This window comes from Mus caroli, chromosome X (genome assembly GCF_900094665.2).
Source record: "Mus caroli chromosome X, CAROLI_EIJ_v1.1, whole genome shotgun sequence".
NCBI classification, from domain to species: Eukaryota; Metazoa; Chordata; class Mammalia; order Rodentia; family Muridae; genus Mus; species Mus caroli.
Window position 1 is genome coordinate 95,557,820 of NC_034589.1, and position 26,151 is coordinate 95,583,970.

The window sequence follows — 26,151 nt, forward strand, 5'->3', positions numbered from 1 at the left end:
GCCAGAATGGGGCGAGAACTGGTCTTTTGAGACTGAATCCAATCTACCCTGACTGAAGCAGCAGAAGTGAATGACATTGACCTCTGGGAGGTAACAGGATGAGGGCAAAGTGACCCCACTGCTGATTGCACCTTGGGTGGTGCTGGTGCTAAGGAGAGGTGATGCTTGCCAAATGAGGGCTTTGTGGCAAGAAACTGGATTTTCTCCATACAGTGCCTCAGTTTCTCCCAGTATCAAGGTCTCAAGCGTTGCAGATAAAGTTTGAATTTGTTTTCCTGGAAAATCACCTACCTGTCTGATAGCTTGGAATGTGAGGGTGGGGGACAGGAGCAGAGCTTGCCTGACGTGGTGTGTGTGTGTGTGTGTGTGTGTGTGTGTGTGTGTGTGTGTGTGTGTGGTGGGGGAATTGGGCCATGCCCCAGGACTTGAGCCATCACTGGCACAAAAGGAGTTAATGCCAGGGACCGCGCCCCCCCCCATGTCCGGGCACGCGCAGCGCGCCCCCTTGGTGCGCGGGCACAGCAGCCAGGCTGCCGGAGAGCTGATCTCGGAGATTCGGGTGCGGAGCCCTTGGCCTGGAGGCGATATGGGTGGTCCGTGGCCTGGTTCAGTCGTTTGCAGCCGCCTAGGGAACAGGTGAGGCCGCCTGCTTCGGTCTCTCATCCTCTAGCTGCCCATACCTTTCCCAATCCTGTCCCCTCCCAATCCCGGGTCCCTCCACCTCCCCGGCCAGTGGCTCCCATCCTTCTCAACCCCGTGTTCTCCATAGGTACCCCTGACCTCCCGGCTCTCCCTCGCTTTGCTTCTCTCCTCTACCTCCTCCCTAAATCCTGCATCCCTATCATCCTTCCGCCCATGGTTTCTCTATTTCTATCGTCCAGCCTGCATGCTCACCAAAAATACCCCTAACCAGAGCCCCCAGCCCCATTCCAGGATTGCACATTGCCAATACCCCCTCTCCTGCAGTGCACCCCCACACCCCTTCCATCATAGCATCTTACAGCCAGGTTCCCTCCCCCACTCTCTGCAGCCCCCCCACCCAATGGAGGCCTTTATTCTAGCCTCCCCATTCTAAGGCAATTTCATCCTCTAATATCGTTCCAAACCCACATAGCCCCCAATACTGCAGTTCTCAACACTGATCCATTCCAGCACAATGCCCCTTGCCCAATACTGCTCCAGCCCCCAAAGTCCCCTTAGATGCCATTCTCATCCCAGCATTGCTGCCTCCCTTGTCTTCTCCCAAATTGCAAGTTGGACCAGAATGGAGATCTTGGCCTTGGGAACTAACTCACAGTGGGTCCTAGGGTACAGAGGGCATTTGGGGGTCGGTTGGTTTGTCTAGGTGTTCACCAGAGGGAGGGGCTGCAGCGAATTGACTCAACAGGGGAATTTGGCATTTGGCGCGGAAGGGTTACCAGAGAGGAAGGCCTCTAGAAAGGGTTAATGGAATTTGTGAGGTGGGGGCAGCATCGAGGGGGTTAATGGGGGGGTGCTGGCGGGGAAGCTGTGTGAATGAGCGGTCTGTGCCCCAGAGTTGCCATGGAGACGGTGAATGGGGGGATTGTGTGAACTCAGCTGCGGACTAACCCCCCCCCCATATACACACCCACCCACTCCCTCCTGCCCCACCTCCCTACTCCTACCCCTTCTTTCCCCTTCCCCTTCCCCTCCTCCCCTCCACCCGGGTGCATTCTGGGCAGTGTCTGGGATCTCCCCACCCCATACTTTGCTCCCCATTTCCTCTAAGCCCCTATCCCTTTAGTCACTTTACCCTCCTGCCTGCTTTCCTGCTTTCCTCCCCATCTTTCTCTGTCTGTCTCTTGTCTCTCCCTCCTTCTCTGTCTCTGTCTCTCTCTGTCTCTCCCTCCCTGTCTCTGTCTTTCTCTGTCTCTCTCTGTCTCTCTTTCACACACACACACACACACACACACACACACACACACACACACACATTCTCATTCCCCTCCCATGGTGGCCGATTGCCGATTGCTGGTCGGTCCCAATCTCCCTCCCCCACCCCTTCAGCCACTTCTTAAAGGAACAGGCCTGAAATCTCGGAAGGCGGGAGAAATGGGGGAAAACTAAATGTGACTCTGTGTGTGTGTGCACGCCTGCATACACACAAACGTGTGCATGTGTGCTTATTGAGTGTTTGTGTAACCATGTGGGACACACATGTCTGTGTGCCCGTGTATATGTGTTGACTGTAACTGTGTCAGAAGGCCTGTGTGTGTCTGAGCGTGTTGCTATTTCTGTTTCTGTCTCCACCTATGTGTCACCATTATGCCACTTGTGTCTGGATATTTACCTATGCGGGTATGTGTGATTTTGTTTCAGTAGGGTCTCTGTGTGTGTGTGGCTCTGGCTGTGTGAGGCGGTCTGTCTTGGAATGTGGGACTAGATGAGGGAATCTCTGTGGGTTTGGAATATAAATCTCTGCCAGTGAATATTGCAGTGTCTGTGATCTTACCTTGGTCTCTCACTCCTTCTTTGAGTCTTTATGAATGTATGTCCCTATACACTGTTGTTTATTTCACACTGGTCTAGCATCCACAACGCCTAGTGTGCTCAGGAGATCCATTTTTGCCTTTGTTTCTGGCATTTGGTTTGAATGAAGGGCTAGGCAGCAGCAATGACAAAGGTTTAAGGACTCCGCAGTAGTGAAGGCTGAGGAGAAATGTCAAGGAGAGGCAATGGGGGGGGGTGTCTCTGGACTTGGCGGTTGTGCTCCCTGCCCTGCCTGAGGGTAAAGGGCATCTCTCTGTGGGACGCTCTGTCTGCTGCTTTGCTTTTCTTAACGTCTTCTTCTAGTCCTGGAGTGAAGTTGGCAGCCATACTGGAAGTTCCACTTCCAGCTCTCCATGTCACTACATGCTCTGACCCCAGCAGACCCTGGGGCTGGATGTTGCAATTGGAGTTAGGGGCTGAATTCACAATGGCAAAAGCTGTCACTCTGTTCATCCCCCTAGATTTTTTTTCACACCGTGACCAGGCACATAAAATAGTTATAAATAGCATTGGATCACCTGTGAGTCTCTGGACCCCTGGGCACTTGAAACCTCTAATTGTGGGGAAATAGGCCAAGCCCACTGGGGTCCCAAAGACTGAGCCTAGAGCCCACACAGACCATCTTCGATGACACATGCTTCCCTCTTTCCACAGGCCTGTCTGGCCCTAAGGGAGCCCTCTTTCGAAGTGGTGGTGCTCGGAAGACCTGCTCTCTGCGTTGCTGGGCACCTGTAGGTGTCCCTCGAGAGCTCAGTTTTGAGGTTCAAGTCAGTGTGGCCATGAAGGGGCTGCCTATTGGGCTGATGCTGTGACCCCGGAGTCTTCCTCTCCTGCCAGTCCCCCTGCCCGGAACATGTGGCTGCAGCCCTCGCTGTCCCTGAGCCCCACGCCCACAGTTGGCCGGAGCCTGTGCCTCACCCTGGGCTTCCTCAGTTTGGTGCTGAGGGCCAGTACCCAGGCCCCAGCACCCACAGTCAATACTCACTTTGGGAAGCTAAGGGGTGCCAGAGTACCATTGCCCAGTGAAATCCTGGGTCCTGTGGACCAATACCTGGGGGTACCCTACGCAGCTCCCCCGATCGGCGAGAAACGTTTCCTGCCCCCTGAACCACCCCCATCCTGGTCGGGCATCCGGAACGCCACACACTTTCCCCCAGTGTGCCCCCAGAACATCCACACAGCTGTGCCCGAAGTCATGCTGCCAGTCTGGTTCACTGCCAACTTGGATATCGTCGCCACTTATATCCAGGAGCCCAACGAAGATTGCCTCTATCTGAATGTGTATGTGCCCACGGAAGATGGTGAGTGCTGCGGCCAGGCATTGTGCCCTCCTTGCCTCCCGCCTGCCCTGTTGTGTTTGTGGCTTGCATGTGGTTGTGTGCCCTGCAGCATGCGTCTGTCTGTCTGTGAAGATGCTTCTAACCATCACTCCGCTTGGCCTTTTCCCCTCCCTGTTCTTCCCTCTCCCAGCATTGTCCGAGCTCCCATGTGTGAGTGACACTGATGCCAGAAGGGGGCTGGCCAGGCCTGAGAGCTTTGACAGGTCTAGGTCCAGTGCTGGATGGGGGTACCCCGGGGGAGTATGGGTGACTGCTGGCAGCTGCCCGCGGGAGGATGCTGGCTCCACCAGGCTCCCCTGTTGCCATTCCACCTGTTTCGAAAGGTGGTAGGTGTGTGTGGCTGAGGGAGCTGGGTGTGCGTGGGGGGTGGGGGGCAAGCCTGGTTGGCGATGCTTAGGTGCCTCCTCTTCCACTAGCTGATGCCTCCTCCCGCGGGGGTCACATTAAGGTAAGTGACAGAAAAAAAAAAAAAAAAGGAGATGGTGGGACAGGCTCTCTGCCATGTGCCGCTGCAGAGCAGCTCAGCTCTTGGGGCCTGGGTGGGGGGGGATGCATGCCCCTGGGCAGAGGCCTCCTGTTATTTTTTAGTTTTTTATTCATTTTACAGTAAAGCGGATTTCCAAGGAATGCGCCCGAAAGCCCAACAAGAAAATTTGTAGGAAAGGAGGTAGGTAGCGAGCCGGCGGGGAGGGAGAGAGAGAGAGAGGGAGGGCTGCCTGCCCACGTGTCCCTGCCCCTGAGGACCCAGCCTTCCTTCAAGTAGCCCAGGTTGAGAGGGCAGTTAGCAGGCTTAAGGTCCCACCTCCTCTAAGAGCTCTAGCTGCATTGTAGAGAGGCTCCAGGGGCCGAAGGCAGGTTCAGAGCAGAAGCAGAAAGCCCATTGACACCAGTCTTCCCAGCTCTCCTAAGGAGTGTACCAAAGATAGAGCCAGTGGCTCTTATGGTAACATTTCAGAAGAAAACAGGCAGTCAAGCTGGAGCCAAAGGCTCCACCTTTTCCTGCAGCAAGTGCAAACATAAGACCATCCCTCCAGTACCCTGTCCTGGGTTAAAAGCCTATGCTCAACTCTTCCCCACTGAAGCTTAAAAGAAACGTGGTACACACATTTATTTGCTCTTCTGCAACACACCCTGCCCCTTCCTCACCACCTCTGGCCAGAGCAAAGCTGAGAGACGCGGGCTACTCCTGAGGCAGAAACTGGAAATCTCTGGAAACTGTAGGCTCTAAAGAAAACCAATTTTAAATTCACCCTCCTGCTGAAAGGACTTTCTTTTTCCTGTATAGTAATGTTTCCTGTTTGCACACCACTTTATGTTTTCTGCAAGAGCCCTCATATTTACCTCATAAATGCCTCTCCACATCTCGGGAAGCAAGCAAGGCAGGAAGCGCTATTCCGATTTTACAGATGAGGAACCGAGCCCAGGGGAGTGACTTGCTAGACAAGGCCCTGTTGCCGGTCTGGGGACAAAGCTGGGGCCAAAACCTGGGGCTCTTGACCCTCAGGGAATGTTCTTTCCACTGTAGCCCATGAAGGCAACTTCCACCTGGCCGATCCCACCTCACATAAAAGATCAGATGTGGCTAGGTTGGGCTAATTGGCTGTGGTAGCAGCCTAAGGAACAGGGACAGCCACAACTCACCCATACAAGCCTTTGGCAAGCTTGGCCTTTGTTTTCCTTTGATGCTCTAGGGCAGGGTTTCTCCCATGTCATTGGGATTCCTGGGCTGGAACAATCCCTCCTGAATGAGAATCTCTAAGGACTGCTAAGAATCAGCGCATTCAAAAGCCCATAAGTGGAGGGCTTTTGATGCTCACTGGAGCACGGAGTCAGACTCACTGCCCTTAAAAACAATGTTTTACCTCGCTTTACATCCAGCCCAGGCCCTCACACACAGTAGGAAGCATGCAGAGGCTCTCATGCAAATGAAGGACCTCTGTAGTGCGGCTTAAGCAGCACCACTTGTCCAGGAAGCACAATCCCTGAGTGACCCCAGGCTTCTGCTGCCAACTCATACGGCATTCCTTCTATTTGGTTTCATTTTTCTTTGCTTTGCTGTGTTGTGTTTTGGTTTGGGAGCCAGGGTCTTGCTATGCAGCTCAGGCTGGCCATGAACTCTTTATGGCGTCCAGGCTCAGAGGTCAGTCTTATTTTTTTTTCTTTTTCTTTTAAGAGCCTCCATTTCCACATGGGAAAGCAGAAAGACCATTCTAGCCATAACCTTCCATTAACCTATACGTGTATTCAGGGAAAGGGTTTGAACGCTCCTGCTAAAAGTTATGTAGTGGGGTACCAGTGGGGTGAGGAAGAGATTACTATTAACCACTGCTTAGGAAGAAAGCTCTATCAGGGCTCCAGGAAGAGCCGAGGGCCGGCCAAACCCATGCTGAGATTTTGGCCAGAGTGCTGACTAGAAGCCGTCATGCAGTATGAATATTTTGCCAATTGTAATTGTGAATGATGGGCAAGGTGCTGTTGGGCTGTGAAGGGAATCTGATTTTTGTCCTGAAGAAGCTCCTAGCCTGGCATTAAAACTGCTGGGTTCCTTGACTCCACAGGCCAGTCTGGGAAGTGGGCTTTACACAGGATAGGGGAGGGCATTTGATTGTTTAACTGTTCAAATTGGTTCCCTATCATGGGCCTCTTAGCCATTTGAAAAACTTACTAATCTTGCCTCTTTGGGCACACTGTGTGTGTGTGTGTGTGTGTGTGTGTGTGTGTGTGTGTGTGTAGTGCACAGGGCAGATGGGGTGGCCTATGTGGGATCCTCCGGTGCCCCCATGTGTTCGGATAGTGCCTAGTAAAGCCCATGGCAGCAAAGAATTGATCATTGGGGACAAGCTCAAGGGACTAGGACAAGGCTAGGATCATGTACCAACCAAGTACCCTCAGCCCCTCACAGAAGGAGCCACCAGAAGTGAAGAGTGTCCTGGGAAGGATCTCCTCCAGCCCCTGCCTCCATGGACTTGAAAGGAAGTGATGTCTAGGAATGAGCGATGCTGTTTGGTGGCTGTTCCACTGTGTGGCTATGTCTCATTGAGATTCTAAGAGCAAGACGGGCAGGTGTTGAGCTAATGTGTTAAGACAGTAGGTACCACTGGAAGTTCAGGAAGCCAGAGGCTGTTTCTAGTAGAGCTGGGGCTCTGCTCTCTTGTAGTTCTGGTTCGGTTAATAACTCTAGGGATATTCAGGCACCAGAGTGCAGACCAACAGAGAAAGAGAGCTATTTGCTTGCTCCAGGTTGAAGGTATCTCTGTGATCATGGATGCAAAAGGGTAAGGTGTGGGGAACCAGCCGAATTCCTTCTGCCTTGACATGCCGACCAGCAGGCAGTAGATCACGTCTTTTTATAGCCATTCCAAGATATCCTTCTAGTCTCTTCATAACAGGGAGAAGTGGTGCCAGTCTAAGCTACCCCTGCCCCGGCTCCTAAATGCCTTTCTTCTTCCTCTAGTCTCTCTGCTCTCCTCTCCTTTCGTGTTCTGCCTCTTCTTTCATCTATTTCCTCATTCCCTTTCCCTTGCCCCTGAAAGGTGGCATGATGCAGTGGAAAGACCATAAGGGCTTTGGAGTCCAGCAGACCTGGGTTTGCTTTCTAGCTGTGTGATCTTGAGCAAGTCACTTTACCTCTCTGAACCTCAGTTTCCCCATCAGTGAAAGAGGAATAAGGATAGTGCCTACCTCATTGGGATGTAGGAGTCAAACAGCAGCAAGAGTAGAATGTCTGACATGTGGTAGATGTTCAGTACTCAGTATATGGTAGGAACCATCTCTCTCTCTCTCTCTCTCTCTCTCTCTCTCTCTCTCTCTCTCCCTTTCCCTCTCTCCTCTCTCTCCTCTCTCCCACTCCCTCTCTCTGTTCCTCTCCCTCTCTCTCTATTCCTTTCTCCTTCCTTCCCTCCCTCCCTCCCCTCTGGCTCTCTCCTAGAGCAACACTTGCTGCTCTTAAAGCTGGTTCCTGTGGGCAGGAGCCCCATTTGCCATTCACAAGAGCAGAGGGCCCCAGTGAACAAAGCCAGAGGGAAATTTTCATCTCCCATCTTCTCCTGTGGGAATCAGGGTCAGCTGAGGCCCAGTTCAAATCTGCCCATTGGGCCCTGGGAGCTCAGACTTGGGGGTTCCCGGTAAACACCTCTGCCCTGAGTATATCACATAGATGTTCACACAGATGCTGGCAATGTCACCTCCTACCTTCAGTACCTGTCCCTGCTCTCCAGCTCAGCCTGCCTGTGTCTAGACATGCAGCCCTTCCATCTAGAATGAAGTTTCCACAAGTGGGCCTTTGCCTCTGTACCCTAGCCAACTTGCTGCTACCTCCTTCCTAACTGCGAATGAACTTGGTTGGGTACAGGGAGGCGGGGCAGGGAGGTGCAGGGAGGTCAGCACAGCAGAGACCTGCAACACCATCATCCTGATGAAGGTCTGGGCCTCAGCCCACCCATTCCCTCAGTTCTTGCCATCCCTCCTGCCTGTCCTGGGCCCAGGCCCAGAGCTGGCTTGCTGGGCCACACTGCAGTCATGCTGTTTTTGAATTCTCTCTCTGTTTTGTTCTCTGTTCTGTGCTGTTGTGTCTCCCCGTGTCTGGTCCCCAGGATCCGGCGCTAAGAAACAGGGCGAGGACTTAGCGGATAATGACGGGGATGAAGATGAAGGTATTTGGGGGCTGCAGGGCGCGGCGGCTGGTGCATGGCACAGAGCCCCTCCCCTTCTCAATGGGGAGAAGCCCCGTCTGTCTGTCTGTCCGTCCGTTGGTGTGTTTCTGTTCCTGTACAAGGCCGTTGGGCTGTTCCTCCGTCTTTGGCCTCATTGGCCACTGGGACTTCTGGGGTAATGGACACGGCTGGCAGGAGCAGGGGACCAACCACAAGTAGAGCTATAGGGAGGGTGTCTTCCTGGCCCTGGCCCCTGACCCCCTCCCATCTTCTATGACTCATGGGTACCTGCCCATATGTGGCAGCAGAAATGGTGAAGAACAAGTAGGGCCAGGGAGGGTGGGGATAGGCACAAAAAAAAAAAAAAAAACCGGATGGTAAGGGGGTGCCTGGATTTCTCCTGGAAAAGTGGCCCTGCTTGGGCACACCAAGGGGCAAAACAGTGACATTCAAAGACAGCACTTCCCCAATGTCCTCCCCCAAAGAAAGATTCACTAGGTCTAGAGGTTGCACTAGGTTGGGAACAGAAAAACTGTGGCCTAACAAGCCAGGCCCAGATAGCACAGCCATCAATAGATGGTCTAAGAGTCTCTGGTGGTGAGGGGACCGTCCTTCCTCCTTGGGGTAACAGATTGTTTATGCGACAACAGACAGCATTCCCTTCTCCACCCATGCTCTGGGCCTGCCCCTTTGGAGACCCTGGAGGGGCCAGGCAGTTTAGGGGATCCACTGGTGACTTGGTAGGACTGTGTCAGTGTGGCAGAGAGAGTGGGTCAGCTCACAGACTGACAAATGATAGGCAAGTCAAGTTCAGGCCTGGAGCCTTCTCTTGACTGCTTCAGCCCCACACCATGCTGGCTGGGCTTGGGAGCAGCCCCCCGATGAGCCCTGGGCACTGGCCTGGTGGAGACTTCTCCTACATCTTAACTCTGGCTGGGCAGGCCTTCTCATGCCAAGTTCTGCTCCACCCCAGTGTTTCCAGCTAAGTTTGCCCAGGAAGAATGGGGGATGTGGGCATGCAGTTAAGAAACCATGTCTCTAAGGTTCCCCCACCCCATCTCTACCATTCACTACCCTCATCCCTCCACCTTCCTGTTCTCTCCCTGTGCCACCCCTTCTCCCCATCCTTCTTGTCTCTGTCTGCACTGGAGGGGGGCGGGGGATCCAGCTGCTGCCAATGGCCGTTTCCATGTAACTGGTCTAGTCCTGGGGGTTTCAGGGCTCCCCAGCTCCTGCTTTCTAAAGCCATGTCAGGTCCCAGGACTCCTGGATGCACAGGGCAGGAACTCACCTGATGCTGCTAAGGGATCACTTAGCCCTCGATATTTCTTCTCTCATCCCCAGAAGCTAGCCATGGTCACCCAGGCCCAGATGAATTATGCCCACATGGCCATCTTCAGTTGGGAGGCGCTCGAAACCCAAATCCTTAAAAGATATTCTACAAGTTCCGCTCTCTCTGGCCAGTACTTCAACTCCGGGCCTAGCAGCCCCACGAGTCCTGCCCTCAGGGGTGGTGGTGGTGTCCTGGCACCTGGAATAGCTTTGCTGCCCGCACCCCCCCCCCAGGGCTGGCGGGGGTAGGGAAGGAAGGGCATCCTACCTAGCCTGTGTCTCACCCCTTTTCCTTACAGACATCCGAGACAGTGGTGCTAAACCTGTCATGGTCTACATCCACGGAGGCTCTTACATGGAAGGAACAGGCAACATGATTGATGGCAGTGTTCTTGCAAGTTACGGCAACGTCATCGTCATCACCCTCAACTATCGGGTCGGGGTGCTAGGTATGGTTCTTTGAAAGGGGGAGGAAGGAATCCCAGGAAACTCAATTTAGCTAGTCCTAGATCTCTCGCTGATGTTAATAACCAGAGTCAGGATTTTAGTCCTTCACCCTTATTCAAATACCAACGGCTTTCTTGTCTTCTCAGGCCACCTTTTCAGATTTAGATGCCAGTGGAGATTCAGTTCAAAATGTATACTTCTTTTTAAAGGAGGGATTAGATGGGGTAACCTAGGTTGGACTTGAACTCCTGGTCTTCCTACTTCTACCTCCCTAAGTGCTGAGATTATAGGCCTGGGCCACTACCATGTATAGCTTAAACTTCACAATTCTTAAGTCTCAAGCCAGACTTCTGTTAGCAGATTTTGCTTGGCTGAGTTTTATAGGTCCTGTTAATTTTTTAGTGTCTTATCTTTAGCACTGCTCACCCAGCCCCACAGCCCTAAATACCAATGCATTTACAGATATTCCTTCTAATCCACTGTGTATCCACAGACACTTCTACACCCACACATCACATCCATCCACCCACTCCCACACACACAAATACTTCTCGCTCCCCACGGCACATGTGCACACAGCTCTCGTCTGCTCCTGCATACGCCCTCACAGAGTGAGACACATACGGTCTCACTCACACACATAGCCACATACCCACACAGTGTATGCACCACATCCATACCCCACACAGATCTCTCTCACCTTCCATATATACACACATGTTTTTATATACTCTGCTCCACATCTTTTACCACAGCCACACTATATATATATATATATACCATACACTCCCAGAGTCAGTTTCTGCTACCCCTATATTGGCAACTTACACAAATACCTAGACTCTTCTGTGCACATACCTTCCACCACCCCTATACCCACACACCCCCATCTCACACGTCCCACTGTGCATTCAATTCACACATGATGTACTTCATATATATATATATATATATATATCCCTCTCCTACTTTACATAAAACAAACCAGTATTCGTTTTTACATGGTAACCATTTCATTTACTGCACATATACATCCTCTCACATAGGCACACTAAATGGACCCCCTCCACGTGCTTACAGGCATACACATGTACATAGTCTTCACATATACTCTGTCAATACATACCTAATACATACACATGTGCTTACTCCCTTACCTCTCAAATACACACACATCCTTGTATCTCAAGCTGCATCTGCACGCGCCCGTACACACACACACACACACACACACCCCTATTTACTCTAGCCACATGTGTATAGACATATACACATTCCTTGTTCTTCCACACATACATCCCTTCACTCTTTTGTTTGTTTGTTTTGTTTTGTTTATATATTTTTTATTAGATATTTTCCTTATTTACATTTCCAATGCTATCCCAAAAGTCCCCCATACCCCCCCACTCCCCTACCCACTCACTCCCACTTTTTGGCCCTGGCGTTCCCCTGTACTGGGGCATATAAAGTTTGCAAGTCCAATGGGCCTCTCTTTCCAGTGATGGCCGACTAGGCCATCTTTTGATACATATGCAGCTAGAGTCAAGAGCCCCGGGGTACTGGTTAGTTCATAATGTTGTTCCACCTATAGGGTTGCAGATCCCTTTAGCTCCTTGGGTACTTTCTCTAGCTCCTCCACATCCCTTCACTCTTACTCATTATGTGTACCTACGCATGCGCATATACGTTTTTCCCAAAGCCTCACCCATGCACCACCATGTATCCTACCTACTGAATATTCTGCCCTCTAAGTCATATTGGGTGATTTGGGCTGTTCCTCTATCTTATACCTTCTGTGATGCCTGCCGGTACATATCCCAAGGTCTTGAGATGAACAAATACCCCAGAGAAGGTGACAGCAGATACACCCTTGCTCCCTTTTAGGTGTTCATCCGGGCTCTCCATCCTTAGAAATGTGGGCATAAAGAAGTCAACTTCTTCCTGGGGAAATTGTGTCCTCAGGATTTCTAAGGGGGGGGTCTGTGGGCCCAGATGTAGAATCAGCAGTTTGTCGGGTTGCTGGGCAGGAGTTCATTTGAATTGGCTCTTGGCTATGTTGCTTTGCCAATTCCAGTCCCCGAGGCCCTTGTGCTGCATTTGCTTCTGGGCAGGGTTATATGCACAGAGTGGCAGTCTCCTCTTGACTTTCCCTTAAGTCTACATGGGACATGCATCTATTTGGAGTTCAGTCTGGAAAAATGAGGCTAGGTATGGTGGTGTATGCATTTTAATCGCAGCACTTAAGAAGCAAAGGTGGGAGACGTCTCTATGGGTTCAAAGTCAGCCTGATCTACATAGCGAGTTGTAGTATAGCCAGGGTTACATAGTGTGACTTTGTCTCAAAAAATGTTTTAGACTGTGTTCCTTCAGTGACTCCTTGGGACCCCGAATGTGGGACATTCATGGCACCTCTCTGGTCTCTGCATGATCTGATGGACTTTGATTTCATGGTTCTTCCCTGCTTCTCCATCTTTCTGCACTGCCCCAGACACCATGGCAAGACTCTCATGTCCTGTTCAGAAGTGGGGATCTGAATGTCATGGTACCACAGGGATGACTGTAAACTCACACTCCAGGATCACACAGTTCTGAAAAAGCACCAAAGCCACAAAGATGATCACACACAGATGTACACACGTACATGCACAGTAATTGATGGCCAAAGCAATTAGCTACTTTCTTTGCTCCAAGTAGAAGAAAATACTTGATGCAGCTGCTTTTAATAACTACAAGACTCCATTTTATAAGGCATACCTGAATGTGCAGAGGCTACCAAGGATGTGAGCCAATAGTATCAGACCAGTAAGGAATGGAAGAAAAGAGAGAAGGGAAGAGCAAGAGAGTGAGGCAAAAGTAAGGAAAAGAATAAAATTACCGATGAGAGAAAGAGGTTAGGACATGGGACATGAGGCAGAGAGGAAGCACTAGCTTTCAGTGTGATTCAAGGGCTCCACGGTCTCAGGCAGGAGCTGCGGGCTGTATAGAAGGTGGCAGGCTGGGAGTGCTCTGTGTAGTGATGTCCTGGATTTAATGGAAAACTCTCATCCCTTCAGCTTCTCTAGGAGAAATCCTTAATCTTATTTGTTTGTTTTGTTTGTCTTATTGAGATAGTTTCTCTATATAGCCCTGGCTGTGCTGGAATTTGGTTTGTACAATAGGTTGGCCTTGAACTCAGAGATCTGCCTGCCTCTGCCACCTGAGTGCTGAGATAAAAGGTGTGTGCCTCTACCACCTGGATGAAAAATTGTTAAGTTTTTTGAGGCGGTCTTGCACTCTTCTGAGATTCTGATGACAGCTATGGCTTCTTCGTCAGAACAATACAGGCACACACATAATTTCTGTTTTTAAAGACAAAGGCTAACTGTGTAGCCCAGGCAGCCTTGAGCTTCAGACTCTCCTGTCTCTGTATCCAAGTATGGGATTATAGGCCTACGCCACCACACTCAGCACACAAATAGTTTATTAAATAAATAAATAAATAAAAATAAACAAAACCCAGGACTTTGTAGCTTCCCCTGAAGCTCAGCCATGAAAATGAAGCTCAGGCTAAGAGCACTGACTTTACAACCTCCTTTCATTTGGATCATCAGAAAAAAATGCATCTTTGAGATTAAGCAATTAATATTACTCCATAATCCAAAAGAGGTATATAAACTGAGATTTGGTCAGAAGCTCCTGAACACTTCCTACTATTCTGGAACACAAATGTAATTAATAAGCCACTGATTGCATTCTGAGTCCATACAAGATGTTTTTGTCTCTTGGCACTAGATGTAGAACATGAGTTTGTCCCTGATGCTTGGGGAGTTTGCAGTGTAGCTCTGTTTTGATTTCCAAAGTATATGTATACATATATGTGTGTGTGTGTGTGTGTGTATATATATATGTATATATATATATATATATATATATATATAGAGAGAGAGAGAGAGAGAGAGAGGCAGCCAGTAGTTTTGGACTCCAGTTGTACACATTTGCTTGCCTTTCTTCCTAGCATCACCTCCTGACCCTGACTGCAGTCCATCCATGTAAGCTTCTCTAGGGGTCTTGAGAATGTCACTAGCTAATTCATGGAGATCTCCTCCTGCCCATGACCTGCCAAGGCAGAGGGTGTAGCTATTATTTGAGACACTCCCACTGATTTGAGGGCCAAACAACACAAAAGGAATGTAGCAGTATATTGGATGTGGCTAGACCTAGAGGTAATGGATGCACTGAGAAAGTAATAGCTTGCCAAGTTCTATTCTGGGTTCCAGAATTCACTTAATTCCACATCATTGCTCAGGTATGTTTCAGGCAAGCTGAAAACATGGTGAGTGACACTCCTGGAATGACACAAATATCTAGTTTTGATACAATCTGCCAGATTCCTCTATCTTCTGTTGACAAGCAACTTGTGTGTACTGCTTGGGTAGAAACTTGGGTTCAAGAAGGCTGACTCAGATTTATTTTGACAACTTGTGGAGTCGGATATTTTTTTTTAAGATTTATTTATTTATTATATGTAAGTACACTGTAGTTGTCTTCAGACACTCCAGAAGAGGGAGTCAGATCTTGTTACGGATGGTTGTGAGCCACCATGTGGTTGCTGGGATTTGAACTCCGTACCTTTGGAAGAGCAGTTGGGTGCTCTTACCCACTGAGCCATCTCACCAGCCCGGAGTCGGATATTTGAGTCTTCATTTTCATGTAGTTTCTGTGGATGGCCATGAGCCTATGAAGCTATCAATGAGTGGCTTCTCTCTTAGGCTGCAAGACTTTGTGCACTCCTAGTCTGTCAAGCTTACCCCTACCACCTTCTGAGCCTGTTGGCTATAGCATTTAAAGCAGGACTCTTTGTGTAGTGAGGATCAATGCATGGCCCCAGCCACATACTTCACTGTTCCTTACCTGGAAGCTCATGAGGTCCAGGGGAGCAGAGGTATAGCCAAACTCTCTCCTCAGCCTTTTCAAGCTCTGTCCTAGTTTAGGAGAACTCATGTTGGAGAGATCTACTCTACATCCAATTGCTGGCTAGGATAGCAGATTCTCTCTCTCCCCCTCCCTCCCTTTCTCCCTTCCTCTGTCCTTCCTTCCTTTCCCTATCCCTTCCCCTCTCTCCCCCACTTCTTTCTCTCAGGGCCTTGCTGTGCAGTCCAGGATGGCCTTGAAGTCATTCACTGTGGTCTTGAACTCCAAAATCTCCTGCATTTGCTTTCTGAGTACCATGTCCAATTAGGACAGACAATTTTAACATATCTCACTGAATGATACCTTGACAAAGATTGAAGACAAACCTGCTATTGTCTAAGCGAAAGAAGTGGGGAGGGGGGAGATATAAGGGAAGGAGAGGAGAAGGAAGACACATTACAAATTTTGCTAGAGGATCTTAAGACTTGGGCAGCTGACCTGGGTACTGACTGGCATAGGTATTACTGCTGTTTCTTCTTCTTCTTCTTCTTCTTCTTCTTCTTCTTCTTCTTCTTCTTCTTCTTCTTCTTCTTCTTCTTCTTCTTCTTCTCCTTCTCCTCCTCCTCCTCCTTATCATCACCCCCAGTTAGGTTTTAAGACTTACAGGAGTCACTTGCATTTCTGAATAGGACCCACAGACTGCTTCCTCCTGCATCTGAAGGAACTAGAGTTCTTCCACTCATTGTTGTTCAGGCTTACGCTAATCCCCTCTCCTCTCCTCATCTGGAACTCAGGGTTAAGGAAGACTTGTGCTAAAGTTCTGGGAGGAATATCTACATACTTCCTACTTACTTAATTTGACCAAAGGAAATTAATAACACACTTGGAAGTGGTAAGACAAATTCTTTTGCAGAAGCTACATACAGAAAGACCTGAGAAATATAGTGATGTGGTTTTCTGTCTGCTTGGCTCTATTTGAATTAAGCTTCTGCCTGCAGACTGCCAGGACTGCCAGGTCTGCCAGCCAGCTCTCTGCGAGCTATGGGCTCCTCCAACATGGCCCTGAACCAAGCTGATTCCAGGTGCTGTGAACAGGCTTTTTAACTGTGGAGTCAAAGAACTCTGATCCAAGTTTGGGTTTCCACTGTGTAGGAGCACAGCAATTACACCCACCTGGAAAGGACCCTTCCAAAAAGCCTAGGGCAGGAGAAGATAGATAGAGCCTTCCAAGGAACCCAGGGATCAAGGAAGAGATAGAGGAAATGAGGCAGCAGGATCAGTCTAAAATGGAAGCACGGGGTAGGAGGGGGGATATAGGACATCTCTGTGGGATAGCCAGCAGGTGGGCGGGAAGGTAGTCTCCATGGTAACAAGTCTCCACGGCAGCAAATCCCAGCAGGTGGGTGGGAAGGTAGTCTCCATGGTGACATGTAGTCTCCTCAGCAGCAAATCCCAGTGGGTGGGCGGGAAGACCTGTTTCTGTGGTAACGCAGTGCACTGACTTCCTCATTTCTCCATCAGATGAAAAAGATGATCTGACCCAGTGGCTTCTCAACTTTAGCAGGCATCAGCATCACCTGGAGAGCTTGTTAACAACACAGATTGCTGGGCAGCATCCCCTAGAGTTTTTAATTGCTTAGGTGTTGGAAAAAGGGAACTGAGGCCCTGCCCTGAGAGTGATGAGAAGAGGGCCATACCAAAGCCCTAGACAGAAGTGGAGCTGGGCAGATTTACACAGGAAGGGCAAGGCGAGCTTAGGGACGGCTGCCTGTGGGCTCTTCACTTCAGAGAGAGAACGAAGGGGGAAATGTAACTGTAGATCTACCACGAGCTTGGCTTAGGCTCAGTTTATCCTTGTTACAACCCTTTGAGGTATTTTTATCCCCATTTTACAGAAGAGGAAACTACGGCCTAGAGATTTTAAATAACTTGCTGAAGGCCACATGCCTAAGATGTATTCATCCTGGATTTAACCAAGGGCTGTTTGGCTCCAGGGTCCTTGCTTTCTCCCTATTGTATCTTGGCTGATGTTAGGATCATATCCCCAGATACTATATCAGGGCAGAGAATGCTGGGTTCTGGCCATTTGTAAGCTCTGCAGTTTAACTCTTCTGCCTAGAGGAAACAGCCACATTAAATCATCTGTCCCTCCTTCCAAAGTAGATCATGGGCAGGAAGCAGGGGTTTTTCCCTGCCTATATTGGTGATGCTGGGCCTTGCAAAAAGAAGCAATGATTTATGTTAGCATTCGTGAGATGGGAAACACTACATGGCTGCGTGCTTATCCTCCATGTGACGCCTCCCTAAATTCGTTCGTGCCATCATAACCCAAATCCTGCATCCCCTCTGCCTTCATTATTTTCATGCTCTTTTTTGTTGAATCTAGGTTTCCTGAGCACTGGAGATCAGGCTGCCAAGGGCAACTATGGGCTCCTTGATCAAATCCAGGCCCTTCGCTGGGTGAGTGAGAATATTGCCTTCTTTGGAGGAGATCCCCGTAGAATTACTGTCTTTGGCTCTGGCATCGGTGCATCCTGTGTCAGTCTCCTTACACTGTCTCATCATTCTGAGGGTGAGTAACTCTTGAGCATCAACAGAGAATAGCTTTTTTCTCTTTCTTTTCTCTTCTTTTCTTTTCTCTTTTTTGGAGACAGGGTTTCTCCATGTAGCCCTGGCTGTCCTGGAACTCCCTCTATAATCCAGGTTGGCCTTGAACTCAGAGACCTAGCTGCCTCTGCCTCTGCCTTTGTCTCTGTTTCCCTAGTGCTGGGATCAAAGTTGTGCACCACCACTGCCCTCCAACATAGAACAGCTTAATGCTGGTACACATTGAGCATCAGGTATCCCAGGCTCCAGAATGTCAGGCTCTATACCCCAGTCGTGCCCAGGAAATCAGCCCTCCCATCAGGTCCATGTCCCTTGTGTGTGTGTGTGTGGGGGGGGAAATGTTTCTGCACAGGAAGAAGAAGAATCCCCATTTACACCCTGAGAACGATGGTCCTCGTTTCACATGGGAGTCTTATTTTGGGAGAGTGGGAATAGAATGCCTCTCTCTGAAGGGACAATAGCTCCTTGTAGGGGAGGAAATCTCTCAGTATGGGAAGGACATGGTACTTCAGAGTCAGAATCTTAGGTGGAAACTGGTTTCTAGGTGTAAGAAACATTCATTGTCCACCTTTCTGGGGGCTGGGGGGACATGTCTCTACAAGAGGAGAATTGGTCCAGAGGGAGAAGTGAATCCAAAATAAAATAATCTAGATTGAGTCCGAGGGAGGCAGATTGTTGTTGGACCACAGACTCCTTCCAGGGATAGCCACCTTGCTGAAAGGACACTCATTTTTTACGTGGTTTTTGGTGTGGGTCTCTCTGCTAGTGAGTTTCTGAAGGGCTTGCATAGGCAAGGGAGTATTCCTTCTCCATCTAGACTATAAAGAAGAGTATATTTCTGAGAGGCAAAGCTGAGCTTCCTATGGAAAAAAAAAGTCCTTGAAATAAGTGCCCTTCTCTAAAGTGAGGAAGGATGTGAGCAAGAATGCATTTTTATCATTGAGGTTGGCTCTCATAAGAAGCCTTGCCATCTTTTGAAGAAGGCTTGTGTCTGAAAGTGAGGAACCATCTTCACTGCCCCAGAAGCTCTGTCTGTCCCCGAGCCCCTCATAAAACGACACTGACAGAAGACTAAGGTGTAGCTCGCTTCTGTGGAGAGAGAAACTGGGGAGCTGGGCATGGTGGCGCACACCTGTGGTCCCAGTGCTGAGAAGTCTGAAGCAGGAGTTCTGCCACAAGTTTGAAGCCAGTGAGGGCTACCAGCCAGACTCTGTCTCAAAAAAAGAAGGCGTGTGCACACGCACATGCACACACACATGAATTAAGAGAGAGAGAGAATAGGAGTGAGTGAGTGAGTGAGTGAGTGAGTGAGTGAGTGAGTGAGTGAGTGGGTGGATGGATGAAGGGACAGTGGCCTGAGTTTTGTCTCAGTAAAGTGACAGACACTGGCACCTCTTCAGACTGGGACTCTTTACTGGGATAAGGCCTTCCTGGAATGGCACTGTGCTGAGCATCATAAGGGGACTATAACTCTGGAGACCTGGATAGAGGTGTGGCTCAGTGACAAAGGCCTCCCCTGCCCTGCAGCATGCTACCCGTTCCATCCCCAATACTAATAAATGTGTCTAAATGTACTGCGGAAGGTTGGCTCTCTCTTAAGCAATAATCTGTACTTCTCTTTCCCCTCTCTGATCATGCAAAACATCTTCCCATTGGCTCCATGTACCTGAGAGCCAAATACTCCCTTGGGGCCAGGGAGAGATAGTTCTTCCTCTAGAGAGGTAAAAGACTCTCCTTTTGATAGTAAGGAATGAGGTCCCTCCAGCTCTGGGAATCTGAATGTGATGTCCATATCTTTGGCAAAAGGGGATCTGGGCATAGTCCACACTGCCAGGGCACATGCCAGGAGACTCTCATACCCCAGGGCCTTTGCTCTTGGGATTCGTCCCTAAACTCCCAGAATGTGGGGCTCTCTCCTCCCTGCATTTCTCATCTCTCATGAAAAAGACCCCTTTGTGGTGTGAGTGCCAGCTCCCTGGTGGTGCGTTGGCACAGAACTGGGCCCAGCTGGGCAGGAAGCAAGAGGGAGAGACAAGGAGTGATAAAGAGAGGAGGGAACATAAGGAGGCCCATGTCTGGGGCCCAAGGGGTTAATTCTCCCTGGCATTTCCCTTAACCCCCAAATTACCAACCCCTGTACCAGGAATGGGAAGCAGTATGTATGTGTGTGTGGGGGGGACTTGATGGGGAAATAATCAAAGAAGGGGCTCAGCAACCCCCCCTCCCCTCCCCACATCCTGCCCTGATATCTCCTAATAAAAGACTAGTTCTTCCTTCATTGTCAATTCACAGCATAGGGCAGCCTCAGTGACAAAAGATCAAATGTTTTATGGTCATATGTGACAATGACAGCTCTGACCCCCTTCCACCTATATTCTGTAGGGCTTTTCCAGAGGGCCATCATCCAAAGTGGCTCTGCTCTATCTAGCTGGGCTGTGAACTACCAACCAGTGAAGTACACCAGCTTGCTGGCAGACAAAGTGGGCTGTAACGTCCTGGACACTGTGGATATGGTGGATTGTCTTCGACAAAAGAGTGCCAAGGAGCTGGTAGAACAGGACATTCAGCCAGCTCGCTACCATGTGGCTTTTGGCCCTGTGATTGATGGTGATGTCATTCCTGATGACCCTGAGATCCTTATGGAGCAGGGAGAGTTCCTCAACTATGACATCATGCTAGGCGTCAACCAGGGTGAGGGTCTCAAGTTTGTGGAAGGGGTGGTGGACCCCGAGGATGGCGTCTCGGGCACTGACTTTGACTACTCTGTCTCCAATTTTGTGGACAATCTGTATGGCTATCCTGAGGGTAAGGACACCCTGCGGGAGACTATCAAGTTCATGTATACGGACTGGGCAGACCGAGATAACCCCGAGACCCGCCGTAAAACACTGGTGGCACTCTTCACTGACCACCAGTGGGTGGAGCCTTCAGTGGTGACAGCCGATCTGCACGCCCGCTATGGCTCACCTACCTACTTCTACGCCTTCTACCATCACTGCCAGAGCCTCATGAAGCCCGCATGGTCAGATGCAGCACACGGGGATGAAGTGCCCTATGTTTTTGGTGTCCCTATGGTAGGTCCCACTGACCTTTTCCCCTGCAACTTCTCCAAGAACGATGTTATGCTCAGTGCTGTTGTCATGACCTATTGGACCAACTTTGCCAAGACCGGGTAAGGAGAAAATGGGTGTCCTCTTCTCTGGGACCCCAGCATGCCCTCCCCTTTGCTCTTCTATCTAACTTCTTCCATTAGCTTCCTCTCTCTGCATTTCCCTAAAGCTTGCTTGTTTAACCCTTTAAGTCTTCTTCTTGTCATGATTCTGTGCTTCTCCCCTCCCCTTCCTTCGATTTTTTTNTTTNTTTTTTTTTTTTTAAAGATTTATTTATTGATTATATGTAAGTTCACTGTAGCTGTCTTCAGACACTCCAGAAGAGGGAGTCAGATCTTGTTTCGGATGGTTGTGAGCCACCATGTGGTTGCTGGGATTTGAACTCCGGACCTTCGGAAGAGCAGTCGGGTGCTCTTACCCACTGAGCCATCTCACCAGCCCGATTTTTTTGTTTTTTATTGAAGGAGGTAGTAGAACTCTTGCTTAGCACACCCCAGGCCCTGGCCCTGGTAACCAGAGCCACTCAAACTCATTCTGTTAGAGTTCAGAACTCTGTTAGCATCAGGACTGAGCAGGGAGGTGTTACTGGCAGAACTGTGGGATTCAGGGTTAGTTAGCTGGTCAAGGGTAGCATGCAGGGGGAGGAATGTGCATTTGCCCTCGATAAAACTGGGCAACTCAAAGGATTGCTTGGTCCTCATGGCGTGTGAGGAGACAGAGCGTCTGCGGAGCCTGATGGCGGCTGCGGATGAGCTCAGGGAAGAATGAGACATTTTCATGCTGCCTGCCACAGGAACTAGGAGTTCAGCTCTGGGGAAGAAAGGGGTGGGGGAGGTGACAGGACCCTGAAAAACATGTATGTCATGGGAGATTTTAGACTGGTGGGAGTGAGAAGGAGGCTGGGCCTTTTCTTTCTTTAGGTAGCATGGTGACCCTAGATTTCAATGTGGTATTTCAGGGATCCCAACAAGCCGGTACCCCAGGATACCAAGTTCATTCACACCAAGGCCAACCGCTTTGAGGAAGTGGCCTGGTCCAAATACAATCCCCGGGACCAGCTCTACCTTCACATCGGGCTGAAACCAAGGGTTCGTGATCATTACCGGGCCACAAAGGTAGCCTTTTGGAAACACCTGGTGCCCCACCTGTACAACCTGCATGACATGTTCCACTATACATCCACGACCACCAAAGTGCCGCCCCCGGACACCACCCACAGCTCCCACATCACCCGTAGGCCCAACGGCAAGACCTGGAGCACCAAGCGGCCGGCCATCTCACCTGCCTACAGCAATGAGAATGCCCCTGGGTCCTGGAATGGGGACCAGGATGCGGGGCCACTCCTGGTCGAGAACCCTCGAGACTACTCCACTGAATTAAGTGTCACTATCGCTGTGGGGGCCTCCCTCCTGTTTCTCAATGTGTTGGCCTTTGCTGCCCTCTATTACCGTAAGGACAAACGGCGCCAGGAGCCCCTGAGGCAGCCTAGCCCCCAAAGGGGAACTGGTGCCCCTGAATTGGGAACTGCTCCGGAGGAGGAGCTGGCAGCATTACAGTTGGGTCCCACTCACCATGAATGTGAGGCCGGCCCCCCACATGACACACTTCGCCTCACAGCACTGCCCGACTATACCCTGACCCTGCGGCGCTCCCCTGATGACATCCCACTCATGACTCCCAACACCATCACTATGATTCCTAATTCCCTGGTTGGGTTGCAGACCTTGCACCCCTATAACACCTTTGCCGCAGGGTTCAACAGTACTGGGCTGCCCCACTCACACTCCACTACCCGTGTATAGCTCTATCCTGGAGCACAGCCCATCTCCCAGCTCCCTCCCTCCCAGATCCACAAACACACATGCACACACATACACATATATGTACACGCACGCACCCACACCCTACAGCAGACCCATCTGCATAAACACAGACAGATGTGGACATGCACCCGCATGTACAAAAACACAAATCCAGACGTGAACCTGAATAGGCCCTTCAAATGGGGACACATAGGAGTCCTTGGTACCAAGGGCCCATGGAACAGCAGCTGGAACCAGCTCCTTGAGCCCGACCACAGACACTCCTGGGGCCCTGGAAGCCACAGCCGGACACCCCCTTGGTGCTTGCCTTCTCGGAACTGCACCTCTACCAACTGCAGACTCGGGAGCTTTAAAGAGCAGGATAGCTCTTCCTCCCCCAGACTTGGTCTTTTCTCTGGGTCTTGTTTTTGTTGATTTTTTTCTTTTTTAAATTGGAACCAATGCTATTCCAGCCCATTGAGTGCTAAGCAGCTCTGGAAGGGAGGGCTCCAAGATCAGGACTCTCTGGTTCTGGGACTCCCAATGTTCATACAATCAGACCAAGGAGAAGGACCCTCCAAGACAGTGACAGATGGGCACAAGACTATGGGGTGAGAGGAGGAAGAGGCTAGCAATGGATGGGGCTTGAGAGCCAGCAAGGACAGAGCACCAACTGGCTCTGGGCCTCCCAGAGAGGACTACAGAGCCTACAGGGTGACCTGCTTCCGCAAAGGCCAGCAGCAGCAGCCTGTCTGGAGAAGCCTAGGTTTGATAAACTAGGTACTGTGGAGGCCCTGACCTTATAGGGCCCCTGGGTATATAATCTGGGTTCTGCCTCTGCCCTTGGGGACATGATATCAGAAATTTGCCCCATTTTCTTTACAGTCTCTTTGTGTCTGTCATTTCTCTTTCAAAACAACGGTGTTTTTTTTTTTTTTTTTGTTTTTGGTTTTTTTTTTTTTTTTTTTTTAAGAAAAGTTCTTAAAACACTAACGGAAACCCATGGAGTTTGTCCTTTGTAAAAATTTTAAACACAGTGTCTTGATATAAAAATAAAAAATCCAGTTAGCACTCCCAACCTGCCTCCATTGCACAGGCCTGCCCCAACAGCCTCTGGAGCCAGGGGCCTGCTCAGGCTGGAAGCTCAATGCTCCAGCAGCCTGTGGCCTCCTGCCTTGTAGCACCTACAAGTCTGGGCTCTGCTCTACTTGTCCTAGGCCCCCTGCACAAAGCCTCTCTCATCCTAATCATGTTGCTGTACCATCCTCCTGCCTCCCGACGCTTTGAGTTCCTGCAGCAGAAACCTCTCATCGCCTCGGGTCTCCTAATGAAACAGCAAAAATAATACTTCCTTCCTCTGCCACCAAGCCACCACCACTGCTGCCACCACCTCCTCCAAAGCCACCACTATCGTGGTCATCGTCTTGCCCTCATCTTGGACTGGTGGCTAGGAGGAGGCTTGACCTCTGACCTGCTGAAACGCTTTCTCCTGTGGATATGTGGCATCAGATTGTGACCTGCTCTGTCTCCATTGACTTACAGAAGGGCCATTCTTCCCTCAAGGGATGTAGGTTTCCTTTTCTTTGAATTGGAATAGCATAAGTCACTGGAGATCAATTTCTCTGGGGGACTGTCATTAGTGGCTCCCTAACAACTCTGGGGGATGGATTCAAGGTGGGGCCTCATAGGGTTAGCATTATGAGGTTTCCTATTGTCCTCCGTGACTTGAAGGGCTGCAGTTGAAATCTGCTCGTCAAGTGTGACAGTTGGGCAGGGTTGCCGATACTCGGAAGCCAGGAATAGAATTCTTCAAAGTGACCCTGACAAAATGAAGGAGATGAGCCATCACAAGGCAGGATGATGTACAAAGGGGACCAGTGCAAGGTACTGTATACAAAGATCGAAGCCAGAACTCATACATGAAACCAGAACAGGTAATGGCTGAACCAACACAGGGACAGTTACCAGAGGGACCGGGAGAGGGAATGCATGTTGAATGATTTCATGATTGGAGAATAGCTTTGGAGAATAGCTTTGGGCCCTCTCCTTCTCTTCTTCTTTTTTTTTTTCCTTTATAGTTTCTGAAACAAAGATACAAGCATATAGTAACAAAAGCGTCAGGGAGGATCTAGGAAGTAATCACAGAGGGACTGTTAAAAAAGAAGTCACCCCCGTGGAAAGAGAGGACCAGGAGTTCAAGATTATCCTTGGCTACATAGTGAGCTTGAGGCTAGCCTGGGCTACCTGAGGATCTCTCTCTCTCTCTCTCTCTCTCTCTCTCTCTCTCTCTCTCTGTGTGTGTGTGTGTGTGTGTGTGTGTGGTGTGTGTGTACCATATGTATCCAGGTGCCCTGGAGCTGGAGTTACAGGTGTTTGCAAGCTGCTAGCCAGACTTGGGTGCTAGAAACCTAACTCAGGTTCTCTAGAAGAGCAAAAGATGCTAACACCCTAAGCCATCATTCCAGCCTCAAGACCCTATCATAAAAACAAAAACAAAATTAAGTAACAGAAAAAAGAGACCTAGAATTGGACCGATTAGTTTCTGGTCCTGTCATTATCCTCACGGACTTGCTCTAGTCCCGCAACGGTTAGGCGTCACAAAGCATCAGCAACCGCAGCTTGGGTGAGCAAGCAGGAAGGATCCAGAGACAAGTAGCATTTCTAGGTCAAAGGTTCTGCTGTTGGGTTGCATTGTTTGGTTGGTTTGAATCAGATTTGTTTGTTGTCTTTTTTCTTTTCCTTTTTTGAGACAGTGTCTTGCTAGGTAGCCCTGGCTGGCCTGAAACTTGCTGTGTAGACCAAGCCAGCCTGGAACTCACAGAGATTCACCTGCTTCTGTTTCTGGAGTGCTGGAATTAAAGGTGTGCACTGCTATATCCAGCAAAATGTTTTCTTTTTTTAAAAAGATTTTGTTGTTATTTTTTTAGATTTATTTATTTTATTTTATGTGTATGAGTGTTGCCTGTATATATGTATGTGTGCACCATGAGGGTGTCTGATGCCCATGGAGGTCAGAAAAAGGAGCTGGAGCCCCTGGGACTGGAGTTATAGATAGTTGTAAGCTACCATGTGGGTCCTGAAACCCAAACCCAGGTCCTCTGCAAGAGTAACAAGTGCTCTTAACTATTAAATCAGCTCTCCAGCCCAGATTTTATTTTTATGTATATGTCTGTATACATCAGATCCCCTGGAGCAGAAGTTACAGGCAGCTATCAGCTATGGGTCATGTGTGCTAGGAACTGAACTCAAGTCCTCTGCAAGAGTAATACATGCTCTTAAGCACTGAGCTATCTCTCCAGCCCCCAGGTTGCTTTTTATGTTTGTTTTGTTTTGTTTGAGACAGGGTCTCTCTATGTAGTCCTGGCTGTCCTGGAACTTGCTAAGTAGACCAAACTGGTCTTGAACATATAGAGATCTGCCTGAGTGCTGGGATTAAAGATGTGTACCATCATGCCCGGTC

At 49.7% G+C, this 26,151-nt stretch overlaps 1 protein-coding gene across 3 annotated transcripts; it reads left to right on the plus strand.

Annotated features, from left to right (window-relative positions):
* Positions 1–504: 504 nt before the first annotated feature.
* Nlgn3 (neuroligin 3) lies at positions 505–24,934 on the plus strand. 3 transcript variants are annotated; one of them, XM_021153024.2, is made up of 8 exons: positions 505–636; positions 3,166–3,812; positions 4,459–4,518; positions 8,444–8,503; positions 10,135–10,284; positions 17,559–17,744; positions 20,162–20,951; positions 21,848–24,934. In XM_021153024.2, the coding sequence occupies exons 2-8, from the start codon at positions 3,365–3,367 to the stop codon at positions 22,689–22,691; spliced, it is 2,538 nt and encodes an 845-aa protein (XP_021008683.1). In that variant the 5' UTR covers positions 505–636; positions 3,166–3,364; the 3' UTR covers positions 22,692–24,934. The 3 variants fall into 3 exon arrangements, with proteins under 3 accessions (XP_021008683.1, XP_021008684.1, XP_021008686.1); XM_021153025.2 differs by lacking the exon at positions 4,459–4,518 and having other exon boundaries at positions 21,848–23,769; XM_021153027.2 differs by lacking the exons at positions 4,459–4,518; positions 8,444–8,503 and having other exon boundaries at positions 21,848–23,769.
* Positions 24,935–26,151: the final 1,217 nt, after the last annotated feature.

Coding starts and splice junctions, on each gene's coding strand:
- Nlgn3 (XM_021153024.2), top strand. CDS start 3,365: ATGTGGCTGCAGCCCTCGCTGTCCCTGAGCCCCACGCCCACAGTTGGC. Junction 3,813..4,458: donor GTATGTGCCCACGGAAGATG/GTGAGTGCTGCG, acceptor TTCATTTTACAG/TAAAGCGGATTTCCAAGGAA. Junction 10,285..17,558: donor CTATCGGGTCGGGGTGCTAG/GTATGGTTCTTT, acceptor TGTTGAATCTAG/GTTTCCTGAGCACTGGAGAT.